At 46.4% G+C, this 23,367-nt stretch overlaps 1 protein-coding gene across 4 annotated transcripts in view; it reads left to right on the forward strand.

Moving 5' to 3' along the window:
* TACC1 (transforming acidic coiled-coil containing protein 1) overlaps positions 1-23,367 on the forward strand; it is a gene marked incomplete at its 5' end in the record, with an annotated part of 113,359 nt that overhangs the window by 84,927 nt on the left and 5,065 nt on the right. For 2 of the 4 annotated variants that reach the window (XM_082680290.1, XM_082680288.1), the window contains 9 exons: positions 3,364-3,424; positions 5,618-5,738; positions 8,467-8,519; positions 15,072-15,197; positions 17,716-17,792; positions 19,162-19,205; positions 20,420-20,580; positions 21,343-21,449; positions 22,341-22,461. In XM_082680290.1, the coding sequence (XP_082536416.1) occupies positions 3,364-3,424; positions 5,618-5,738; positions 8,467-8,519; positions 15,072-15,197; positions 17,716-17,792; positions 19,162-19,205; positions 20,420-20,580; positions 21,343-21,449; positions 22,341-22,461 (871 nt within the window). Of the gene's footprint in view, positions 1-2,073; positions 2,110-3,363; positions 3,425-5,617; positions 5,826-8,466; positions 8,520-15,071; positions 15,198-17,715; positions 17,793-19,161; positions 19,206-20,419; positions 20,581-21,342; positions 21,450-22,340; positions 22,462-23,367 lie in introns of all 4 variants that reach the window. The other 2 variants (XM_082680289.1, XM_082680287.1) reach the window with 2 other exon arrangements.

The following is a 23,367-nucleotide window of genomic DNA, read 5'->3' on the forward strand; positions in this document are numbered from 1 at the left end:
TCTCTGTGGATGAAACAAGAATTCCAGGGCTGCAGGTAAACTGTGTAGTATCAGTAACACGTGGGAAGGGGTCTTACAGAAGTCTTTTCACTTGAACAGAAAGCTGTGATTTTTGTTGGAAACAAACCTACCACTAAAAGTTAGAATTCTTATGTCTCCTGGTAAAGCTTCTGGCTCTTTCAGAAAGGAGGTGAGTTTCCAAAAAGAATCAAGACTATTTTAAACAATTGCGTAAATCTGACTAAATTAGGCTGTTAGTCTTCGTTGTGTGAGATCCCTCTCCCCACCAACCCCCCTCCTCCTGGGAAATCTGGAGCCACTTTTGCAAGGTCCTCGGAGTTCTCTCGGAGTGGTCACCCCCAGGCCATAATTCCACGTCACATTTCAGGTTAAACTTGTCACAGGGTGATCTTATCACAAAACTTGAGTCAATGACAATCTATTGGTATCTTCATGACCCTGTGACATTTTACTAAGAATTAGATATAAAGAAGGGCCAGTGGGGAATTCCCTGGTGGTCCAGTGGTTAGGACTTGGCGCTTTCACACTTTCACTGCCGTGGCCCAGGTTTGATCCCTGGTCAGGGAACTGAGATCCCACAAGACGTGTGGTGTGGCCAAATTAAATAAATAAAGTATTTTTTTTTTAAAAAAAGGGCCAGTGACACGGTGGATGAAATATGAAAAGGGAGGTTGAGAAGAAGTACCATGTTTCTCATTGTCACCACAGTTGTATTGGCGAAATGCTTTTCAGCGTTAATGTGATGTAAAGAAAAATACTAGATGGTGTGGTGATTGACACCAGAGAAAAAGGGTTAAAGAGCAGAAAGTACGAGGACCAAGAAGCTTGAGCACTGCAGGAATGGATTCTTCAGCATCCCCAGAATATTCCCCAGGACGTCTAAAGGGAATAAAATGTCATCAATAGTTCTTGATCTGTTCTTTGATTATAGACACACAGTTAAATGGTTGCTGAAAAATATTATTGATCAGGTGACCTCAAGGTGCTTTTCTGTGGTTCAGGTTAGTTACCTGTGTCTAGACAATGCCCCGGGGACACGATGGCCAGGTCTTTGCCTGGGTTCTTCCTAACCTGGGGTCCCCTAATTATGGGCAGCCCTGCCTATCAGGGTTGATAAGGGGTCATTGGGAGCCTCCCTTTCAGTTGCTGTTGAAGGTGTGTAGCCAGTGCATTCATGTTACATGAGACTAAAGTGGGACCAAAGGGAGGGAAGTTTATCCTACATCTTGTTTTCAGTAGCAAGAAGCACCCTCTCCCAGTCCTACCACCCTCACCTGCTAGCATTTTCCTCCTGTTCTGTGTTTTTTTTTTTTTTTTTTTTTTTTCCGGTATGCGGGCCTCTCACTGTTGTGGCCTCTCCCGTTGCGGAGCACAAGCTCCGGACGCGCAGACTCAGCGGCCATGGCCCACGGGCCCAGCCGCTCCGCAGCATGTGGGATCTTCCCAGACCGGGGCACGAACCCGTGTCCCCTGCATCGGCAGGCGGACTCTCAACCACTGCACCACCAGGGAAGCCCTTGTGTGACTTCTTAAAAGATGATGTAATTGGCATCTCAGATCCTTCTTCTGTAAACTAGAGACATCATCCTATGATTGGGATTTTTGTGGGTCAAATAAGATAAATTATGTAAAATCGCTTGGAGTTTCTCAGTAATATACACCTACCGGAGATATAAGCAGATACATTTTCAATTATATTTTCATTCATGCATTGGTTGCCTTTAATCTAGATGACTAGACATTTAAGAGTAAACATACTCGGCAGTAACGCCGTTTCTTTACATTTACAAATATTTGAAAGTTTACTTTTCATCCATAAATTTGACCGTGTGACATTTCCGAGTGTTTCTATCACTCTCTTACTACTGAGAATCGTTCACTCACCAGTGATAACATTCATGAGTATGACATTTTTAATTCACGTCTCACCTCATAGAAAGAACTTTGCAACCTTTATGTCTGCCAGACTAGAGATAAATATTCCAGGCTTTACATGATTTTTTTCTCCATCTGTCTGTCTCTTTCCCGTCTCTAATTTTGTTGGTGCATCAGGACTACTGAACAAGTGAAATTTCTCTGTTTTCTGTTGTAAGTACTCCTGTTTCTGGCTCTCCCTGGGGCCCTTGGCAGTTCCTCCCCTACCCTCCCCGGACCATCTCTCCATAGCATGTTGGCTTCCCTTTCTGAGTTGGATCTTCTGATGATTTTTTTGCATTTCATTTGCCACTTCCTGAGCCAGCTTATTAGCCTTGCCGTCTGTACCCAAAGGCTTGGAGATGGGGCCCTCCCACCTCAGGTGCGAGAGCTTGCGTCCCCGGCTTGACACACGCCTCGTGCGGCGCTGTGATGCTGCGTGCTGGCTTGGCCCTACTCTCATCCCCGCAGCGGCTTGAGGAACTGCTCTGCTGTTTCATGTCAGGAACGACTGACTTTTTTGATAGGATGAGGCTGCCGCCTTGGAGCAGGGAATACATTCTACCGAGTCAGCTCAACCTGAGTTTGGTGGCAGGGGTGACACTCAGGCGTTAGGGAAGACAAGCAGACACTACCGAGGTGGTGGTCCCTCTTCTGGTAGCCATGCTGGTCTTTGTTTTTGCCCCGCAAAACGAGAAGAACTTGCAGTTTTGGTTGGGGGTGGGGTGTGGTCAGAGCGGCGGTGCTGTAAATTCTAAGTTCATTACAACAGAACAGAATCTGGATAGTCTTCAGATCACAAATTACGTGCTAGTTTAAACAAAGCGGGCGGTTTGAGCTTCCCCAGTTCCGGCCGTGACGTTCGTTTTCCATCTCGCTACTTAAGAGGAATGGTAACAGTTTGCTCAGACATTTTTATTTTCATCCTTTCTGTTGCCCACAGTCCTCCTCTGTGAGCACGCAGGTCTGGAGCTGTCTTCCCAGACTTCTGTGGCTTTTAGCGCAATAAAGAATTTTTAAAGAATGTGGTCCGGCGTGGTAATTTTTCTGGTGACTTTATCAAAGCCAAGTGAGCGCGGATCAGATGACCCGACCGTCTCCAGGTACTGGGGCTGCTCTCGGAAGAGCTGTTGGTGGCTGCTGGCGCACAGTTACAAACCGTAGGGGCCCGAGTGCTGGTGTCTAGCTACCCGCAGAAGCAAGTGAGGAGGTCGCTGAGTTACAGTTCTTTGCTTGCCCTGCCTCTCGGGAGAGGTTTCAGAGGCGGGAAGGTGTTTGTTCCCATCTCTGATGCGTGGACGTGTGACTCGCGTGGGGCTGTGCGCTTTGGCTTGTGTCTGCACACACCGCTGTCTGCACCATCTCACAGCTTGGAGATTGTCAGTGTGATTCCAAACCGGCCCGGTGTTCTGTTTGTTTTTTTCCCAGGAGTGGCTGTAAGGTGAAGAAATACGAATCCCAGTCTCTTGCTTTGGATGGGTGTTCTCAGGTAAGTCTGTGTTCCGCATCAGAGTGGTGATGAATGAAGATTTTCCAGTGGGGATCTGAGGACCCAGCTTTAAGGAAACCAGTTCCCAAATCCTTGACTTGCTAAGCTGATCTGAGAAAGGGCTCTGAAGATAAGGGAACCGTTCCTTCACAGGTACCCTTTTCCCACTTTTTTGTGATAAAGTTCCCTCTCACCCGTTCTCAAACTTACTAGGGTGCATCACCACTGGGTGTGAAACCTCTGGGCACCAAAGAGGGGATTTGAAATACTGGTGTAAGTTATAAGAAGGTGATTGACTCCAGTGACTGGATAATATATTTTTAAAGTCAGATGGTTTTCCAGTTCATTGCTTTTAGCAAGTTAGGAGAACCTGAATTGTCAGCTGATAGATTATTAAAAATAATTTTTGACACCGTGATATGTCAGTTATATCTCAATTAAAAAGATAATTATTTGGACTTCCCCCGTGGTCCAGTGGTTAGGACTCCACGCTTCCACTGCAGGGGGCTTGGGCTCGATCCCTGGTTGGGGAATTAAGATCCCCCATGCAGCACGACATGGCCCAAGAGGAAAAAAAAAAAGATAATTATTGATGATAGAATTTTTTGGAACATAATTTGGAAAGGAGTTCAAAGAACTGAGACATTTCTATTACAAACTTCGTTCTGTTTCACCTATTTATTTGTATTAGTAAGGCTTCTGGCTTCTTGATTATAATTATAAAAATGGAAAACAGGAATCAAATTGATGCTGACCTTTGTTTCATTCTAGCAATAAATATTTGTCCATGACTATATAATTAATTGGGAAACAAACACACACACACACACAAGCAAACAAAAGAAAACCCGGACCCATTTGATTGCAATGAAGTCCTTTTTTTTCTTCCTTTTTAAAACTTTATTCCAGCGTAACCATGATTACAGAAATACAGTCATTGCATTTTAAGTTTAACTTATCTTACGCAATTTGGACCAAAAACTTGGTACGTGGTTTAAGATTTAAAAAAAAAAAAAAGATTTGTAATTTGATTTATTCTTCATCTATTACAAACGTATGAAGTGTCCACCTTCAAATGCTGCTAAAGCAGAGGCAGCAAGAACTATGAAAAATTTACGTTTGATTTTTGCTCCAGAAAAATAACACGTATTGCCTTGTAAAAGCTTTTTAAAATTGGTGCAACAAAATATTGTCATCGATTTCCATTTTTTAAAAATTTTACTTCTGTGTTTGATTGTACTTACCAAACATTGTAAAACTTTTAGAATAAACAGTGCCTTTGTAATTGTAGTGATAACCCTCCAGAAGAAAAAATGTTACCACTTAGAGACTTACGGTTGTAAAAAAAGATTTAAAAAATTTTTTTAAACAAATGTAATAGGAGAACTTTAAAAAACTGGAAAGCAAATGCATTTCTTTGGGATAATTTCTTGATGGAAGTAGCAAGGAAATACAAATTCAGAGAGGAAAAGGAATGATGTAAATTTCTGACTATTAAAGGGCTTATTCATGTTCAATTTTAAACAGATGGTAAAGTATCAAGTCACTAGAGTAACTAAATTGAATTAATAAGCCAAGTCAGTATTTAAAATATAATAAAATTTTTTTCTTTTCTTTTGTATCTGTGTGAGAGGATGGATGTTCTCCAAACTTACTGTGATAATTTCATGATGTACGTAAGTCATATCATTATGCTGTACCTCTTAAAGTTACACAGTGCTGTTATGTCAATTATATCTCAATAAAACTAGAAAGAGAGATAAGTAAACAAGCAAACAAATAAATAATATGTAGCAGATATTATAGCCTTTGTGACTACTTAAGCTCGTAGTGAAAGGTTTTTAGATGTCACCTGAAAATACAGTGGGGTGCATAAATTTTCTAGAAAAGTCTAGGATCTATCTATATGAGCAAAATGTATGAAAACTATTTTCTTCAGCCACTTCAACTTGTTGCTTATAAATTTAGGCTAGAAAAGCTTAATTTTTTAAACCTCAGGTGTGAATTACAGAAGGTAGGCCCTAGAAAATACAACCTTCCATGGTTGAGGGGCTGCAGCTTCTTCCTTGGTTGGTACCCAGATTCGTGGAGAACATCCATATGGAATGGCGGCTGCTTTGCTCTTCCTGAGATGTCGCTTTCCCCACTGCTTGCCCTCCTAAATGGTAGCATCTCATCTGTTGCCTTTCCCAGGATGAAGGAGCAGTGATCTCCCAGATTTCAGACATTTCTAACAGGGATGGCCATGCTACCGACGAGGAGAAGCTGGCGTCCACGTCATCTGGTCAGAAACCCATTGGGGCCGAGGGGAAAGGTGAGCCAGAGGACGACCTGGAGTACTTTGAATGTTCCAATGTTCCCGTGTCTGCCATAAATCATGCGTTTTCATCCTCAGAAGCAGGTATGGAAGCAAATCTTCATCTCTTTTACGTACATAAGCATAGAAATGCCTGGAAGCCCAGGGCAGGAGACGCTTTAAAGAGATTAGAGAACGGGTCCCTTGATGGATAGGTTTAGGCTGCTGGTCTGTGCTTTGCTTCTTTGCCTGGAGAAGGGACACAAAAGGGTGTCAGTGGAGCGCCAGGGACATATGGATCTGAGTGGCAGGATGTACGGAGACACTGATGTATCAGACTGCTTGAATTCTTTCCTCATTATTTCAGTCTGGCCACATCTTCACGTGTAGCGACCTGGAACCATGTTGGGATTATTGGGCTCCTGGTTTCCCTTATAGAAATAATAACGACTAACAGGTATAGTTGCTTCCACATGCAGGCACTGTTTTAAGTGTTTTACGTGTAGTAACTCATGTCTCCTCACTAGGTAGCATTCTTTTTTTTGTTTCTTTTTAAATTGAAGTACAGTTGATTTACAATGTTGTCTTAGTTTCAGGTGTACAGCAAACTGATTCAGTTACATATGTTTTTTCAGATTCTTTTCCATTGTAGGTTATTACAAGATATTGAACATAGCTCCCTGTGCCATACAGTAGCTCCTTGTTTTTTATCTATTTCATATTAGGCAGCATTCTTTTCCCCATTATCAGAGAGGGAAAGTGAGACAGAAGTTAAGGATCTCGGCCACGGTCTCCTGTCTAGTAAGTGGTGGACTAGGGTCCGAGTTCCCAGCAGTCTTGGCTTCACGGGCTTTTAACCACAAGGCTAACGTGTGAAGAGATGGTTTTCATTACCCTCAACTATTGTAAGTTTTCCTGCTTGCAGACGTGGTGGATTGAAAAAGCCTGATGCTTCTTCATGTTCTCACAAGGGCCTAGACCAACCTGTGCTGAAGCTTAGTGCTGGTTTCCTCTTTAGAACATTCTAAATCCGAGGCCCTTTTCCAGGTCCCAGGTTGTGTCTGCGGCCTTAACCTTCATTGTGAAGCACTTGGCACCGTGTTCCCGACTCCATTAAACATTATTGGAAACTCAGGTCTTTGGCACCATAGTTCGGTGTGGAGCTTTTATACTTAGAATTTCAAAAATAATGATCTATCGTCAAACCAGAGAAGCAGGTGGAAATCTGGACTTTGTGAGAGTTATCTCCCCACCTTCCCAGGTCTGTTTCCCGTCTATAAAATAAACATGCCAGGCACTGTTCCACATTTCCTCCCAGGCCTCTTTTCTGCTCTGATGTTTTCTCCGAAGACCCCGTCTGCCATTTCCTTTTGTGCCCCTTTACGCATTGCACAGGCTTACCCTTAGGACTCTCATACCTACACTTATTTCTTGTATATGAAATGCCTTTCTTCACCATTGTCCTGTAGAGATTCTGCCCATCCTTGGCGGTCTGTCTCAAAAAGGACACTTGGCTCCCACAGCATTTCTTCGTACGTTCCATGTATTAGTTATGGAAGGTTATCTTTGATGGAAGGTTATCTTTGATAAACTTCTTGAGGTTAAGGACTATGAGTGATTCATCTTCGATTTTCCTCTAGTGCAGGTGCATGGTCCATGTTTGTTGAATTATATCCTTCCTCACTAGGAGGAAATTCCTTTGGCAGAAACTTTATGAGCTGGGGTTCTGCTAACAGAACAGCTCCTGTTAACACTGTTCGTAACTGATGAGCCACATCGTGGGAGCGAGCAGGGGCCCTGGTCGTGTGGGGTGGGTGAACTGTGTCCTGGGATATCACCTTCAGCCTGGGTCTTGATAGATAAATACAAAGGTGCACCCCAAGGAGTCTCTCACAGGGATGGGAAGGAACCTGCCACACAGGTAAAATGCCCAGTAGCTGTCCGTGAGTACAGGGCAAGTGGGAACCCGGGGTTGTCCTGAGGAATTGGGGCTTTATCAATATAGAGGAGCCACTGAAGGTTTTTAAGCGAAGTAGTGATGGTCACATTTGTGTTCTCAATAATTCACTCTCGACAGTGCACTAAAGGTCATTTGCGATTGCAGGTGGAGGATTGTAGCTTTAGCATTTTATGTGCTTTTGCATATTTTAAAATTTTCTTCAACGAGTGCATGTTCCTTTAATCAGAAAAAGCATCGTGTTGGTTTTTTGTACGCGTTGACTCTGGTGGTAGAGCGGAGCCAAGAAAACCAGCTTGAAGGGTGTGGGGAGGATAATGAGTTTAGTGTTCAGGCATTGAAATTTAGGTTTTTGTTTTATCTGCTACATTAATTCCACTGACGTACCCTTCAGGACTGGAATTCAGATTCACTCCAACTTGGTAATAAAATAGGTTTCAGCGTTAACGGTTTCTCCTCTTTCTGAAATGACCCTGTGGTTAGTCCAACTCACTTGCAAAACTTTTCATGGACACAAGGGGGCAGCCTTGCCGTTCTCTCCACCTGAGGACGTGCTTCTGTCTGAGGCCGACGGACCGTAAGCTTCTCTTTCCTCTGGATGTTTTGGACCCTGAACACAGACAGCGCAGTGGTCAGCAGAATGTAGCGCGTCTTCCAAGATCTTGAGATGCTGTTCAGGGGCCCTTAGATGTCCTTCCAGGCCTGCGCTGGGGTCTCCCAGAGTCTCTTGGTGGGAAGGAAAGGCACAACCTCTTGGGATGACTCTAAAAATGACTCTCTGTGTTTTAGGCACTGAGAAGGAGACGTGCCAACAGATGGAGAAGGATGGACCCGCCGTGCCCGTGAGTCCCCAGGCTCGTGGGGGAGGGGTGTGAGCACGGGGGGTTCAGTGTTTGTTTTGAAGCCCATGTTAACTCAGTAATTAAATTCTAGTCTGTGTCTGGTGACGGGCATAAGATAAAAATAAAGCACAGCTCCTTCACTTGAGGCGTCTCGGAGGGTGACCACTAGTACTTGGACCTGTAGCTGGACGTCCTGAGATGTCCTCCAAGTGTAAAGTGCAACCAGCATTTGACGACTTAGCGCAGAAAAGAAGGGAAAATAAAATGTCTCTAACTTTTTATACTGATAACATGTTGATGTTTTGGATCTATTGGGTTAACAAAACTATATTATTAAAATTAATTTCACCTGTTTTTTTTACCCTTTAAGTGTGGCTACTGAGAATTTTTAAATTACATATGGCTTACGTTGTATTTCTTTCGAGCAGCCCTGGTTGTAGATTACAAAATGGAAACCAGGGTTACCCTGTCCCCAGGACTGGGCTGACCCACCGCGCGGCATGTGTCAGGAAGGCTGGATTTGAGCTAATTAAAAACAATTTTTTTTCTTTTTAACTTTCAGTCTTACAAAAATAGTACAAAGAATTCCTATAACTCTTGCACCCATGCTTCTGAAACTTTAACCTCTCCTGTAATCAGAATCAGTACACGCTGGTACAGTATTATTGTCTGCTCTGTAAACCGTATCCAGGTCTTACCAGCTACCTCCACTGGTGTCCTTTCTCTGGCACAGGATCCAGGGCAGGACCCCACAAGGCATTCAGTGCCCGTGTTCTCAATCTCCTTTAATCTGTGACAGTTCCTCAGTCTGTCTCTGTCCTTCCGGACCTTGGCTCTTTTCAAGAGTGCTGGTTAGTTGTTTTGTAGAATATCTTTCAATTTGGGCTGGTCGAGTGTTTTCTTATGATTAAATTCAGTTTATACATTTTGGGCACGAATGCATCAGAAGGGACCTCATGGGTATCGGTGCATCCCATTATTGGTGGAATTAACTGATCACGTGGTTAAGGTAGGGTCTTCTGGGTTCCTCACTTGAACTAAGTTTTAAAGGAAGAATAGGGTTTGCCAGGTAGATAAGGCAATGAAGGGTGTTCTGGGCAGGAGAGTTGTACTGCGCAAAGACGGAGTGAGAAGAAGTGTGGGCTTTATAAGGAGTTGTAGGGACGAATAATCTCACGTGATCGGAGGATACTGTGCGTGTGGTAGGTGAGAACCAGGCCACTGGGGCCCTAGACATCGTGCCGCGAGCCTTGGAATTTATGGAAACTCAGCAGAGGACTCTCCTGTGGGTTGAAGTAGGGAGCATCATGATTGGTAGTAAATCAGAGGATGGGACGGAGGCTGGGACTTAGCAGGCAGAACCATCACTGCTTGGTGGCTTCCGGGGTGTACGTGGTGGCTGAGGTGGAGGTTGCAGAAAGTCGCTGAAGGCCATCGAGTTTTCCGCCTTGACCATCTGAGTGGTCGGCGTTGCTGATAACCAAGCCCAGAGGGGCCTCGTCTCGACAGGTGGCACCGCTGTCCACCTCGTCGTCTAAGCCACAACCCCGGGGTCCTCTTGGACTCCCCCGTCCTCTGTATTCCCACACGTAGGGTCTGTGGTTTCCACGTCCAGAAAGCAGATGTTGTAAATCCGCCTACTTTTGTCCAGCCCGTGGCCACCACCGGTCTTTTTAAGCATGGTGGCAGTTTCCTAATGAATCTCCCTGTTCCTGAGGCTATTCTGTCCTCCTCTTCCATCAGCCAGAGTTGTTCCTCTTTGCTTAAACCCTTCCGTTGGCTTCCCTTGTCTGTAGGCTGAGCTCAGACTCTGCTGTGGCCTCCGCGGCTTTCTGCACCGCCCCTGCCTCCTTCCCACGCCAGACCCTTGCCCAGCCAAACGGGCTTTGGTTCACTGCTGTGGGCCCGCCCCTTGGAGGTACTTTCTCTTCTCCCAGCCTGCCCCACGGGTTGGGACCGTGACTGTGTGCTGGCCCCTGTACCCCAGCACCGGCCACAGTGAACACGGCTGGACGCAGGAGCCAGTACATCAGGAGTACAGAGGAGGTGCAGAATCGTAGAAGTTCAGTTTTAGACGTGTGGCTTTGAGACATCTGTGAGACCAGCTTCTCGGTTCACATTTCCCGTAGGCAGTGAGAAGCACACAGCGTGAGCTCAGGAAAGGTCAAGGTTGGCTTCAGTAGATCTGAGCGCCCTTAGGACACAGGGCATAGTTGAAGCTGAAGGATTAGGTGAAGTTGTGACAGAAACGTTCTGAACCTGGATCCACAGTAAGAATACACTTTGCATCCTGGCTCGTAGGTACGTATGACACATCTCAACACACGCGTTTGTATTGTCATCAGACAAATTGCACAGAACAGTATCTGCCTCTCTTCCTGTGGCTCACTCTGATGTCTTCTATTCTATTCCATTTATTTTAATGCACGTTGCTTGTCCTAGTAACCGTTCTCGTGACTCACCGTTGGACTGCGACCCACGGTGTCTCCCTGGAGGACACAGAGTAAGGGACGTAAGGGTGGGCGAGGGAGCCGTGGGCGCCGGGCAGAAGGAGGACATGCACACAGGGGCCAGGGACTTGGAGCGTGGTCCCCTGTCAGGGGCATTACACAGCAGTGACGGTGGTCTCCGGGAGCCAGGTCTTGTAGTCATTCCCAGCACAGCCACCGTGGCTGATGACACAGTCACTTTGAGGAGCCATTGAGGCCACCATTCTGCAAGTAGTGAAGTGTCCCCCACATCTGTGGGAGGGGGTCCTTCCCACAAAAGGATGAGACTCCACCCTCCGCTCCCCAAACTGCCTGGTCGTGCCCTTAGGGAAACCAGTTTCCTGTGACGTTTTCCAAGTACTGTGAGAGCGTCGTCTAGTCTTTTCTGTGTGTAAAAATGGCAAAGGGATGGTCGAAGGCTGTGTTGAGGGGCCCAAGCACTGGTCTGCAGATTGGGGAGGTTTACCCACGTTCTTGAAACGCCCCGGTTACGCTTGCACATTCCCCAGTTATTCATCCACAGAGTTAGCCCCACCTCCCTGCCTCGGCAGGGGGGTTGTGAAGATGCGGGGAAGGGGTAACGTGCAAGGCGGAGCCAGAAAGCCCTGAGCTGCTGTGTGGTGGCATGACGTTGGTGGGAAAGCTGGGGGAGAGCGGGAGAGAGAAGATGGGGGAGGCCTTGTCTCCAGAGCCCCCTGCAAAGACCACGTCCTGGGTTGTCATCTTTGAACGGTAACTCCAGTTGAACTTGCAGAAGTAAATTAATTTCTACTTCCTACTTCCTTAGAACGCTGAATCAGCATTGCATAAAGAACTTGCAATATTCAAAACACTGACTAAGAAGTCTGTTTAGGGCTTCCTTGGTGGCGCAGTGGTTGAGAGTCCGCCTGCCGATGCAGGGGACACGGGTTCGTGTCCCGGTCTGGGAAGATCCCACGTGCTGCGGGGCGGCTGGGCCCGTGAGCCATGGCTGCTGAGCCTGCGTGTCTGGAGCCTGTGCTCTGCAGCAGGAGGGGCCACAACAGTGAGGGGCCCGCGAACCGCAAAAAAAAAAGAAGTCTGTTTAGTCTAGCCTGTGCCTCTGTATGCCTCTGGGTGTTGCTCTGAAGGGCATTCCTGTTGCAGTCTCTGCCCAGCACCAGGGGGCGGCCAGGGCCAAGTAACTAAGAGCGGAGGGTGGTCATCTCTCTTTTCAGCTGCTGGTCTACAGCATCTTTCACTTAGGAGTCAATCTGCTATTTTTTCAAAGAAATCTTAAACTTCTTAAAAGTTGAGTTCACTTGGCTTTTCCAGTGTGTCTCCGTTAGAAGTGGCAGGGGGGACGCTGCTCTAACAGGTTCAAGGACAAATGGGATGAGCCTGACAGATTAGGGATCCTGATTTCTCTCATCGCAAGGACGTGAGCCGAGAATTACTTTGTGGCATCTGCGCTCACTGTGAACTTACAGCCAAGACTCCCCTGGGTCCCACTGTCTGTAGACAGGTCTTTGTGGGTCCTCAAGGGTGAAAGCTTTGTGGGACAGGGAGAAAGACCAGGGGATGTGAAGCATGACCCTTTTGGAAGGATGTGATTGATCTATTGGTTTAGCATCTTTATTAAACACGTACTAGATTGCCCAGCCCAGGAAGAGATGGTCAGGCCAGTTTTTGGTGATGGTAGATTCTGTAGGCTTTCTGTGCTGTTTGATAAACAGTATAAAGGACTGCGGAATGTAAAAAGCTAAATAAATCCTAGAGGACTGGAAAAGGCAGCTAAAATAGGCCACGGCTATAAATTCCTCGTAAGAGCTGTTGCATTTTGAGTCATGGGGCTTGTGGCATCCGGCCAGGCAGAGGGAGTGGCCGGGAGAGCTGCCGGCTGCAGAGCCACTCGTCCAGGTGTATTTGTCCCCATCTAAGGCCTGATCTTCCAGCTCGGAACGCTGCCGCTTCCAGGCACCTCATTTGTTAGAGCGAAGTCGTTAAACAAGTGGGCGGACTGAATTCATTTATCCCCTCGAGGATGAGTGAGATGCAGACCTCCAGAACAGACAATATTTCCCTTACTAAGAAAACTTGGCTTATTTCCCAAACTCTTGCTAACGTGAGGGTCACGGAAGGCACAGGGGACCAGCTTCCCAGAGTTGCCTTGTCTTAGGGATTCTGATTTAGAATAATAAAAACAAAAGACTGATTTAAAATGTAATAATTTAGAATCGGAAATGTGACGAGATGAACCAAATGTGTGGGCTGGACCTAGTAGGCAGGTTACACGGGAGGCGGGGTGGTTGGGAGGAGTCTTGATGGGCACTGTGGCACGGAAGGTCGGGGGATGAGTCACATGTCCAGTGTGTCAGCGACCGACAGCAGACGATCACGATCTCATCCTTTCTGTGTCGGGAGTCCTGGGGCAGCTTCAGTGAGTGCCTCTGACTCGGGGTCTCTCCCCAGCCGCTCTCAGGGTACTGACCAGGGCTGGGGTCACCTCCAGGCTCAATTTGGGTGGATCTGCTTCCAAGCTGTCTCACTTGGCCATTGGCAGAGACGGCCGTTCCTTGCCACGTGGCCTCTCCACAGAGCTTCTCACAGCCGGAGCCTCTTTGTCAACGAGTGACACCGCATGACTTTACCACTTTTTGTGCTTTAGACGAGGGTCACTGGGTCCAGCCTAACTCAAGGGGAGGAGGCTACCCAAAAGGACTCGTACAGGGGGTGGGGTCATTGGGGGCCATGTTAGGGCTGCTGACCCCTAGTAGCTTCTGGCTCTGGTGATGGAGCTCCCCCAGGATAGAAGGTGTTTCTGGGGGGCCTCGGGCTTCTGTCAGCATGGTGGGCTGGCCTCCCCCAGATGGTGCTGGAAGGGGCACTGCCGGCTCGTGGCTTTTGCGTTTTCCCTTTTCTGTGGCCTCAGCCAGGGGTTTGTCTGTTGGACCCTTGCCTGAGGGCAATGAAGATCGAGGTGAAATTTATGTGCGTGTTCTTGAGCATTTTCTAGAATGAGAGTGAGTCCATAATGACCCTGCAAAGTTTAAAAACCACTGGTCTACATTGACCTTGGACTTCCTGTTCAAGCTCGATTCAAACAAGATACCAGAGCCCGATTGATTGCAGTCAGTAACTAATCAGGTATGCTGACATTGAAGATTATTAAGATTATTCCCTAATCCTAACCCTAAGTCTAATAATTTTTTTAAAAAAAGATTCCCAGGTCACCTTGGCGGGCATTTTGGGTGTTATTAGATCAGCTTTTCCCCCCATTTATACAGAAAGTTAACATAGGTGGGAGGAAATAACCCCCAAAAATGCTTTTTAGGAAAAAAAATGGTACAAAGCCCACGTTCTTGTGAAAAACAAAATCGTAACTGAATGTGGCTCCCGGGAACCCAGGTTTATGGCAAAAATCAATCTGGCACCTCAGAAGGTGACATGTTGACGGAAGGGAACTGAAAACTCAGTGTCGGGAAGACCCAGGACATGGAAATGCAGCCCAGACCCTGGCGTCTGTGCACGTGACAACATCGCTGGGTCTCCACGTGCCAGCCCTCAGGGCCACTGAAATTCCCTGTGATCCTGAATCATCCCGGGGTGGGGTCAGAGTTCACATATATTTGCCATTTCTACCTGCTTCGGCCTGAAAGTCATTTTAGAAACATTTCCATCCAAAGCATCTATATGTAAAAAGGTTGACACTTTTCTGGGAATTTATTTACATGGAACACATCATCCCCAGAGATCCCCAGGTTCACGAGACATTAACCACAGATGGTTTTCTCTTTTATGCACATGACTCTCTGGTGACTGACCTCTGTAATTACACTGTCTCCTTTTTGGATGAGAAGAAAACTTCTCTAGGCCGTCCGTTAAAACAGAAGCTGAGACCTCCCTGATATGCATTAGAACGGGTTTTCCTTCAGATCGTGCTGTAACTAGGTGCTTTCTTTTTAAGCCTCCCCTGCTGTTTTTTCCCCTTGAAACGTGTTTTTTAAAGGGTGTGATCGGTTTCTTCAGGAGGAAGTTATCAGAGGATATTTGGGGTTAAGCAGCTGAAGAGCGGACGTCTTACCTGTGCCCTCTCCCCCAACAGGCACTGCTGGAGTCCCTGGGGGAGAAGGGCCCTGTGTCCGTGGCCTGTGGAGGGGAGAGCCCGCTGGACGGCATCTGCCTCAGTGAATCAGACAAGACCGCCGTGCTCACCCTGATACGAGAAGAGGTAAAGGCTTCCTCGCTGCGTCCACTTCTGGCTCCGTTTCTTTGTAAAGCCCGTGTGCCAGTGGGTAGCTTCCATCTCTGCTGGCTTGAGTTCTTTCTCCCCGGCTGGAAGTCCCTGTTTCCTCCACCTGTAGCTCGTATCGAGGGCTCCCTGTAAAACGCCTCGCTGGAGCTGGATTCCTGGCCTCCTGGTATCCAGAGGGCAAAGCTGACGCTTGGAAACGTCCTTGAGAACTTTTGTGCACTTCTTTATCTTTTAGCCCTGAAGTTGTACATACCGCATTTTGCCAACTTTACCCACGTATGTAACTAAATCAGCACCTTCATTTCACAGAGGATATATGCTCCTGCCTAAAAGTTTCTTAAATTCTAGACTTGCAGGAATGTAACATTGTTTCCTACCTTCATCCATTCTTTTTTTTCTTGTTTTTTTTCCTTTCAGAGTTATTTTATTCAGAAACAAGCAATTATAAATATACGTGTCTTTTCTTCCCTCTTTTAGACAAATGGTAGAATACTGCATATACCATTCTGTACCTTGCTTTTCTCACTTAAAAATACATCATGGTGATCATTCCGTATTAGTATTTAATGCATGCCTACTTCTTTGTCTTTTTATAAATTTATTTATTTATTATTATTATTTTTTATTTATTTATTTTATCGATTTTTTTTTTGGCTGCATTGGGTCTTCGTTGCTGCGCGCGGGCTTTCTCTAGTTGCAGCGAGCGGGGGCTACTCTTCGTTGTGGTGCGCGGGCTTCTCATTGCAGTGGCTTCTCTTGTTGCAGAGTATGGGCTGTAGGCGCACGGGCTTCAGTAGTTGCCGCACGCAGGCTCAGTCGTTGTGGCGCACGGGCTTAGTTGCTCCACAGCATGTGGGATCTTCCCAGACCAGGGTTCGAACCCGTGTCCCCTGCATTGGCAGGCAGATTCTTAACCACTGCACCACCAGGGAAGCCCGCATGCCTACTTCTTTTTCACATCTGTATAGTGTCCCACAGCCAAATTGGGTCATCAGGGACTTAAGTTCTTGCCATTTCATCCTCAGTGTACTGGCCTGTCCCCTTCAATGTCATAGGTCAGCTCCCCTCATGGTCCTAAGATGGCTGCTGCAGCTCCGTGCTTCACACTGCAGACATCAATGCCTAGCATTAGAAAACGTCTAATTCTCGCCATTCACCTCTCTTTAGGAGCAAAGTCCTCTTTTTTAGGACTTTCCCAAAAGTCCCCAGCAGACTTCCTCTCACATCTTAATGCCTATAATCCCTTCATCCATTCTTTAATTAAAGAACTCAACTCTCGAATCCCTGTATTGTGTTTATTGAACATCTTCTGTTCAAAATAGATCTCTGCTAGGCCTTTCCTGGGTGATCTGGAAAATATGAAAGATACTGTTAGCTACCATTAGTTACCTCCCTCCTCTGTTGTGTTTCTCTGCTGTAGTTTATGTGTTTGGTTTGTGTGTTTCTTGATGATTCCACCTTTTTTTTAAGAAGGTACTTCCCTCCGTGTAGTGACTTATATAATTTTTATAATATAATGAGAGTGGTTAATTACCTCTGACCTAGGTCTTTCGAACTGTTAAAACATAGCAATAAGTTAGTAATTAGGGGTGTCAGCTAGTCCTGTTGTCAAAACAGGTGCTGTGGTAAGGAGGCCCCTACAAAATGCTGTAAATGAGAAAAATGACTTTTTCTTTCTCCTGAGAGTTAAAACTCTGAGAGGACCACCAGATGCATCGAAGATGTGCCTGATCCCCTGAAGCAGACAGGTTGGCTTCTAGTTCTTGAGATCCTGATAGATGGCACCAAAATAAAGATTGTACCAACTAGAAAGAAGCACAGAGAAGTGTAATCACAGGAGAACGATAGGTGCCCATCCAAGCTCTGTGCAGGGCAAATGGCATTTGAGGCCATGAATTTAGTGTTTCTCTCCGGTTAGCACGAGCCTCCCAAACGCAGCAATATGGGTTCTGGTCCGGCGAGTAAGATCTTGCCAATGGTGAGATGGATGCCTCTGCCCGGAGGAACGTCGGGGCCCTATTCTGACCCAATCTGAAATCTCTGCAAAATGAGACTGTCCGGCCAGGCCAACGTCCCCCGCTCTGATTTGGTGGCAGTCTCATTTCTCAGCCTAGTTAAATTGGTGCTGTGGCGTCGCCCTTGGTTAAGATGAGTCTCTGCCAGACAGATGGCTCAGCTGTTGGCGTCCTGACCCAGCGGGGTTCTGGGCCGATAGCCAGACCCCGGACCGAGCTGGAGATGGTAATAACCACTTGCAGCTTTCCTGGGAGAGGTTCTGGTCACCTTCGTCCCGGTGACCACGTTCCAGCATCCTCTGCAGCCGAGAGCACCTCCCCAGTGTCGTGAGCATTAGACACAGATGGTGAGGGTTTTTTATTCCTATTGTAGATTGACTGCCTTCAGATGGACCTGGTTGTGTGTTGTTTTCAGGCTCTAGTCTTAAATTCAAGACATTGAGTAGGTGAAACCAAGCTTTATCTCCACTATAATCTAGATAATCACTAAAGAGATGGAAGCAAACGAATGGAAGAAAAAATACGAAGAAACCCGACAAGAAGTCTTGGAGATGAGGTTAGACTGGAGGTTTGGGGGAGGGGTGGGTACCTTTATGCATTTTTAGATTTAATACAAAGGAAGTGATGACAGTATTTGCTTACACAGAACCAGCTGTTGAGAACTCCAGGGCTTTGCTCTTTGCACCTTGATTTGTGACTGATGGTGTCATTTCCTGAGGATTGCCGACCAGTTATTGTATTCAAATGCTGTAGCTCATTTGGGGTTGTTCAGAACATTGCAAATAAGCAGAACCCACATAATTCTTGTCTTTTGAAAAGACCAATTTGTGCAAAAACATCCATTTGATATTTGATATAATAACAGAAATACAGAGATTTATTGACCTACTCAATTACGGAAACACTATAATCTCTAAAACGAATTATACGTGGTACCTTCAGATTTCGCAACCGCGGAATAGATTATAAAAAGCATGTTAACAGGAAACAAAACTGACTTTATGCTGAAATCTTTTTATTTTTGCTGCTCACTCCCTAGAGTTAGGAGCTGTGAAATAACCAAAGATGGCATCAAAGACTGGGGAGCACAACTAATTTATAAACTGTGCAGTCGGCACTTGAATGACTAAGAAACATTTTAAATATGTCCACTCTAATTTGTGGCTCTTGTATTATTTGGTTTTTTGAGCATTTACCGGGTGTAAGTCCCTGTGCTGGCATAGTGGGGAGGACGGCACGGCCCCTGACCTTGGGGAGCTTACAGCAGCCATCGTAAGAACTTGGATGCCGGGTCAGCGTGATGGGCGCCACCCGTGAGGGGCAGGGGAGTGGTCACTTCTCACGATGGGGGATGAGGTCACAGGGAGGGGCACCCGTCACGGGGCAGGATCAGGAAAGCACTGCACTTCCCTAAAAGAAAGGTTAACATGACATGGCAATCTTTAAACCTCTTTGGATAACTAAAATACTTCTGGAATTAGGACAATCAAATAAAACCCGGATCTGAATCAGAGGGGACCCACTACCTGTAAGAGTGGTTTGGGGCCAGGGGAAGCCTGAACTCAGGTCAGGTGTCTCAGGAAGAGCCCCAAGAATGTCATTAACTTATTTTGTAAAAGATTCCCTTGTCTAAGCAGAATTCACGTACTGCCTTGGGGTCATTCACGCAAGTGCAAAGAAAAGGTGGAGGCAGTTGTTTCTGTAAACAGAACAAAAACCTGGTTAAACAAAATCTCAAGAAAAACCTTTCTGAACATTAACAAATCTTAGTTTAAGCGTCAAAAAAGGAGAGCCCCAAAGCAGGTAACTGGGTTATGTAAGTTTGTCAGTACATGTTAACGTGTTTAATTGTTTGGGGCAGCGTTTCCCCAACTTCCATTGTTAATGAAATTCTCTTCTGATAAGAGTTTGTTTGTTTGTTTAAGGAAAATTGTGGCTGAGTATGAGAAGACCATTGCCCAAATGATCGGTAAGGAAGTTTTTTTCTAGGGTACGAGCCATGGGATCCAAAGGTGATCTTCAAATCAGAATATAAGCGTCAGTTTGTCCATCCCGGAGATACAAGCGATTCTTGTTATTTGCAGTAGTTGATGAAGTTGCCCAAACACTGAATTAGCCGATACTGAATCATTGATCCTCAGGAAAGCTTGCCTTATGGGTGTTTCTGTCTGAAGACACCTTATTTAAGGTATACTGTTCACGCATTAACATTGAGCTCACGGCCAGTTCATGCCAGTTCATGCCAGGACAGAGCTCATCTCACACGTGTTTTCCCCCTAAGACACCTCCAGCCCTGTGGCTCTTAGGACACGAGACAGCCCTGAGGTCTAGGCTTGGGGCCCACTTCAAAATTCCCAACAGGAAGCACAAAAATGCCAAAAACGTGGCCCTAAGTAGACTGAAAAGGACACTTGTTTGCAGCATGAAACGAGGCAGAGCGTCGCCTTGTCCGGCTTCAGCCGAGAACGTGCCCGGCAGGTGACTCCAGTTCTCTGCCGTTCCATGCGTGTCCCCGAACGGGGGCGCACCACACATACTGATCTGGGGGCTACACGTAGAAATAGCGAGCAGGGAACCTGCAGATAACGGGGATCACTGTCATTAGGTTCCTTTTAGAGGACAGCAGACACTCGAGTTCCAGCACCAGGGTGGGCGGCCTCACCTCGTCCTTCGTACCCCCGGGGGGACGTCCCTGCTCTATGCGGCGGCCCCACTCCGCTGCAGGTGGTGCTTTCCCTGCGCCAGACCCATCGATGCCTTTAGAAAAGGACAGCGCTTCACCCTCCTGCACTGCATTTAGAATCTCTTGTAGCCTCTGTTGTAAGCACCGACTCCCTAAGTCAGTCAGGTCTTCCTGCATTCACTTAGGCGGCGAGATGGTATTTTCTGCCGTCCGCGTCACCTGACGCCTGGGTAGACGCACGGCTCACGCCCTCAGCTCCTCTGGGTCTCCACTCCCATCTCTCCTCTGGCAGAGACTGCTCACCCCTCTTTCCCGGCTGTGTTTCCCCCGCCCCGACCTGTCACCATGTCTCCCCCGCCAGAAAGTCAGTCCTTGAGGGTGGAACCTTTGTTACCTTACCTGCTGGGTTCCCCGACCCAGCGTACTGCCTGGTGGCTCGGGAGGGCGGCTGTGCGCTGTGTGTTGAGAGAACGTGCGTTGCTTCTGATCATGACTCACAGAAGATGAACAGAGGACGAGTATGACCTCTCAGAAGAGCTTCCAGCAGCTGACCATGGAGAAGGAGCAGGCCCTGGCCGACCTAAACTCGGTGGAAAGGTCCCTCTCCGACCTGTTCAGGAGATACGAGAACCTGAAAGGCGTCCTGGAAGGGTTCAAGAAGGTAGCCCGTCCTTTGCCTTCTGCCTCCCTGGTGGTGTGTCTTCTTGATAATGGGTCTTCAAACGCACCTGCCAGAGGTGCAGGTGGCCTAGAAACAGGGAATCGGGGCCCCTGGGTGGCGTGTCTTGGTCATTCCTCCCCTGGGTCAGGTCAGGAAGCCTTGGACACCACCAGAGTGTGGCACGGAGTGTAAGAACCGTGGGACCCTCCGACTTAGGAGAATTCTAGAAATGTTCTTTTTGATTATTCACCAATTTAATGTTAGTAAAAGTAAAAGGGAGTCAAGCCATAGCACTGAAAAATACAGGCTGCATATTCTGGAAGAAAGTAGGTGTAAAGTTTCAAATTTAGTGTAAGTGGGCCTATTGATTTGATCTGGTTGTACACCGTCACTAAGACACATTTATAGCAGTGAACACTTTTTTTTTTCTCATATTAACCATAAAAATGACTGTCCGGTTTGTCTAAAATGGGGATCAGATTGCCCTTCAGTTTTGAATGTCTGCCCTTCCTAAAGCAGGTGTGTCAGTGTAACTTACTGTATGACTTGAAAGTTAATACATGAAGTTATCTACAGTTTCTTCAGTGAGAATTATTTGTGCCTGTTTCAAACTACCATGGAGTCTTATTTGGAGGCATCTGAATGTATTAGGTTTTTTCATTTTTTTTTTTTTTAATGAAAACCCTGATATGTGGCATGTTACTAGTAGAAGGAAAACAAAATGACTTGTTTCTTTCATTTTAAATTGTCACTTGGGAACAGAATGAAGAAGCCTTGAAAAAATGTGCTCAGGATTACTTAGCCAGAGTTAAACAAGAGGAGCAGCGGTACCAGGCCCTGAAAGTCCACGCGGAGGAAAAACTGGACAAGTAAGAGCTTGTGCATGAGAATTTCACCTTTTGTGATGTTGTGGGAGGATTGACAGACGAGAAAAAAAAAATCACTACTTTGCAGTTCCAGGTTGCACTTGTGTGTACCTGGGTGTCTTATTTAGTTTTTTGAATAGGTGGACTCTTCACAAGGTTCAGACATTAAAAAGAATAAAAAAATACAGTCTCTCCCTCCCACTCTCTCCCCTTCCCGATGGGTTCCCACCTCTTTCCTCACCCCAGGAAATCATTCTTTTATCCTTCCAGACATCCTTTTCCCCCTCCTTTCCCCCCACCCCACTGTATTGAGCTATAATTGACATAAGACATTGTGTAAGTTTAAGGTGTACAACACTGATTTGATACATTCACATACGTATCACCATAGAGTTAGCTAATGTGCCCTCATGCCACATAATTACCATTTTTTAAATGTGAGAATCTCCTTTTTTAATGGAGATTTTTAATTAATAAAGTTGCTTGTAGGTCTGTGTTTCATAGATGCCAGTGGTTGGTATCCTGACTCATTGGCTGTGTTAATCCACAGAGGTCCTACCTGTTGTTGTACTGGGTTAAAAAACATCTAAGATTGTTGTAGAAACTGTCATGTGATTCTGTTTTCTGGTGGCATGTGAATGTTGAAGGGTCCCGTGTGCCTTTAAGGTCGATTCTGCCATTGGTTTGCATCATGGAAATCTCCTTAGCAGTTGTGTGTAAATTGAATTTTTATAAATTAAAATTGAATTATATAGCTCACCAATTCCTCTTTTTCCTCGATGGTGGAGTCAGTTCTCCTAGTTCTGTGTCACAGGTGTCAGCGGTTAGCATCCCGATCGTGAGCCGCGACTGATGACCAACCATGTGCTTTTTGTCCCTTCGTTCCATAAACAGAGCCAATGAGGAGATTGCTCAGGTTCGAACAAAAGCAAAGGCTGAGAGCGCCGCTCTCCACGCGGGGCTCCGGAAAGAGCAGATGAAGGTGGAGTCCCTGGAAAGGGCCCTTCAGCAGAAGGTAAGAGGGGACCCACCGAGACCTTTGTTTTTCCTCCTCGGCTGCAGCTCCCATGTCGTCTGGATGAAAGGGGCTTATCTCTGCGCAGACGCTTCAATCCAGCTCCTTTGGGAAGTGACTCAGGTGGCAACAGATACTCCCAGGTGTATTAGTGGGACCTGGCCACAGGCAGGGTACAGAGAGGAGGTTGCATTAACTGAAGCTCAGAGGACCAAACGCTGAGGCTCCGAAGCTACCTATTTTCTCTTTCCGTTTTGTTTTTTTCTGTAATATAATATGTGAAGCCATCTTCCCCCTTCATCGCAATTTTCCCCTCCAGGGGGACATTTGGCAACGTCTGGGGGTATATTTGGTTGTCACGACTGGGAGATGTTACAGGCATCTAGTGGGTAGAGGCCAGAGGTGCTGCTAAACACCCTATGGTGCACAGGATGCGCCCCACACCAAGACTGGCCCTGCCCAGATGTGGTCGAGAAACTCTGCTACAGAAGTAAAAATCAGTGGTGATGACGATCCCCATTCTTTTGCTAATTAGTGACTCTTCGACTTCATTTTCTGTGCCTCTAGTGTTTTTCTTACTGTGTCTCCAATCATGTTGTCAGGCGTGTGGCATCCATTCAGCCAGGGCAGGGGTTTTTATCATGGAGTCTGATAACCCCTAAGACAGTGGCCCCTGAGATACTTAGACTCTGGAATCCCAGGTCCCTGGGGGGGATGCTCATGGATCAAGTGAGGCCCAGATACTTTTTTCTTTCTTTTTTTTTTTTTTTTACAAATACCCCCAAGTAATTCCTATGATAGCAAGGAAGTTTGACAAACAAACTTCAAGGACAGACTTCAGAGGGCCAGTAATTACCCTTACCCCCTACTCAATATAAGCATAACTTTGTGAACACAAGACCATTT

The sequence above is a fragment of the Grampus griseus genome (assembly GCF_964374135.1).
Source record: "Grampus griseus genome assembly, chromosome: 21".
Taxonomy (NCBI): Eukaryota; Metazoa; Chordata; class Mammalia; order Artiodactyla; family Delphinidae; genus Grampus; species Grampus griseus.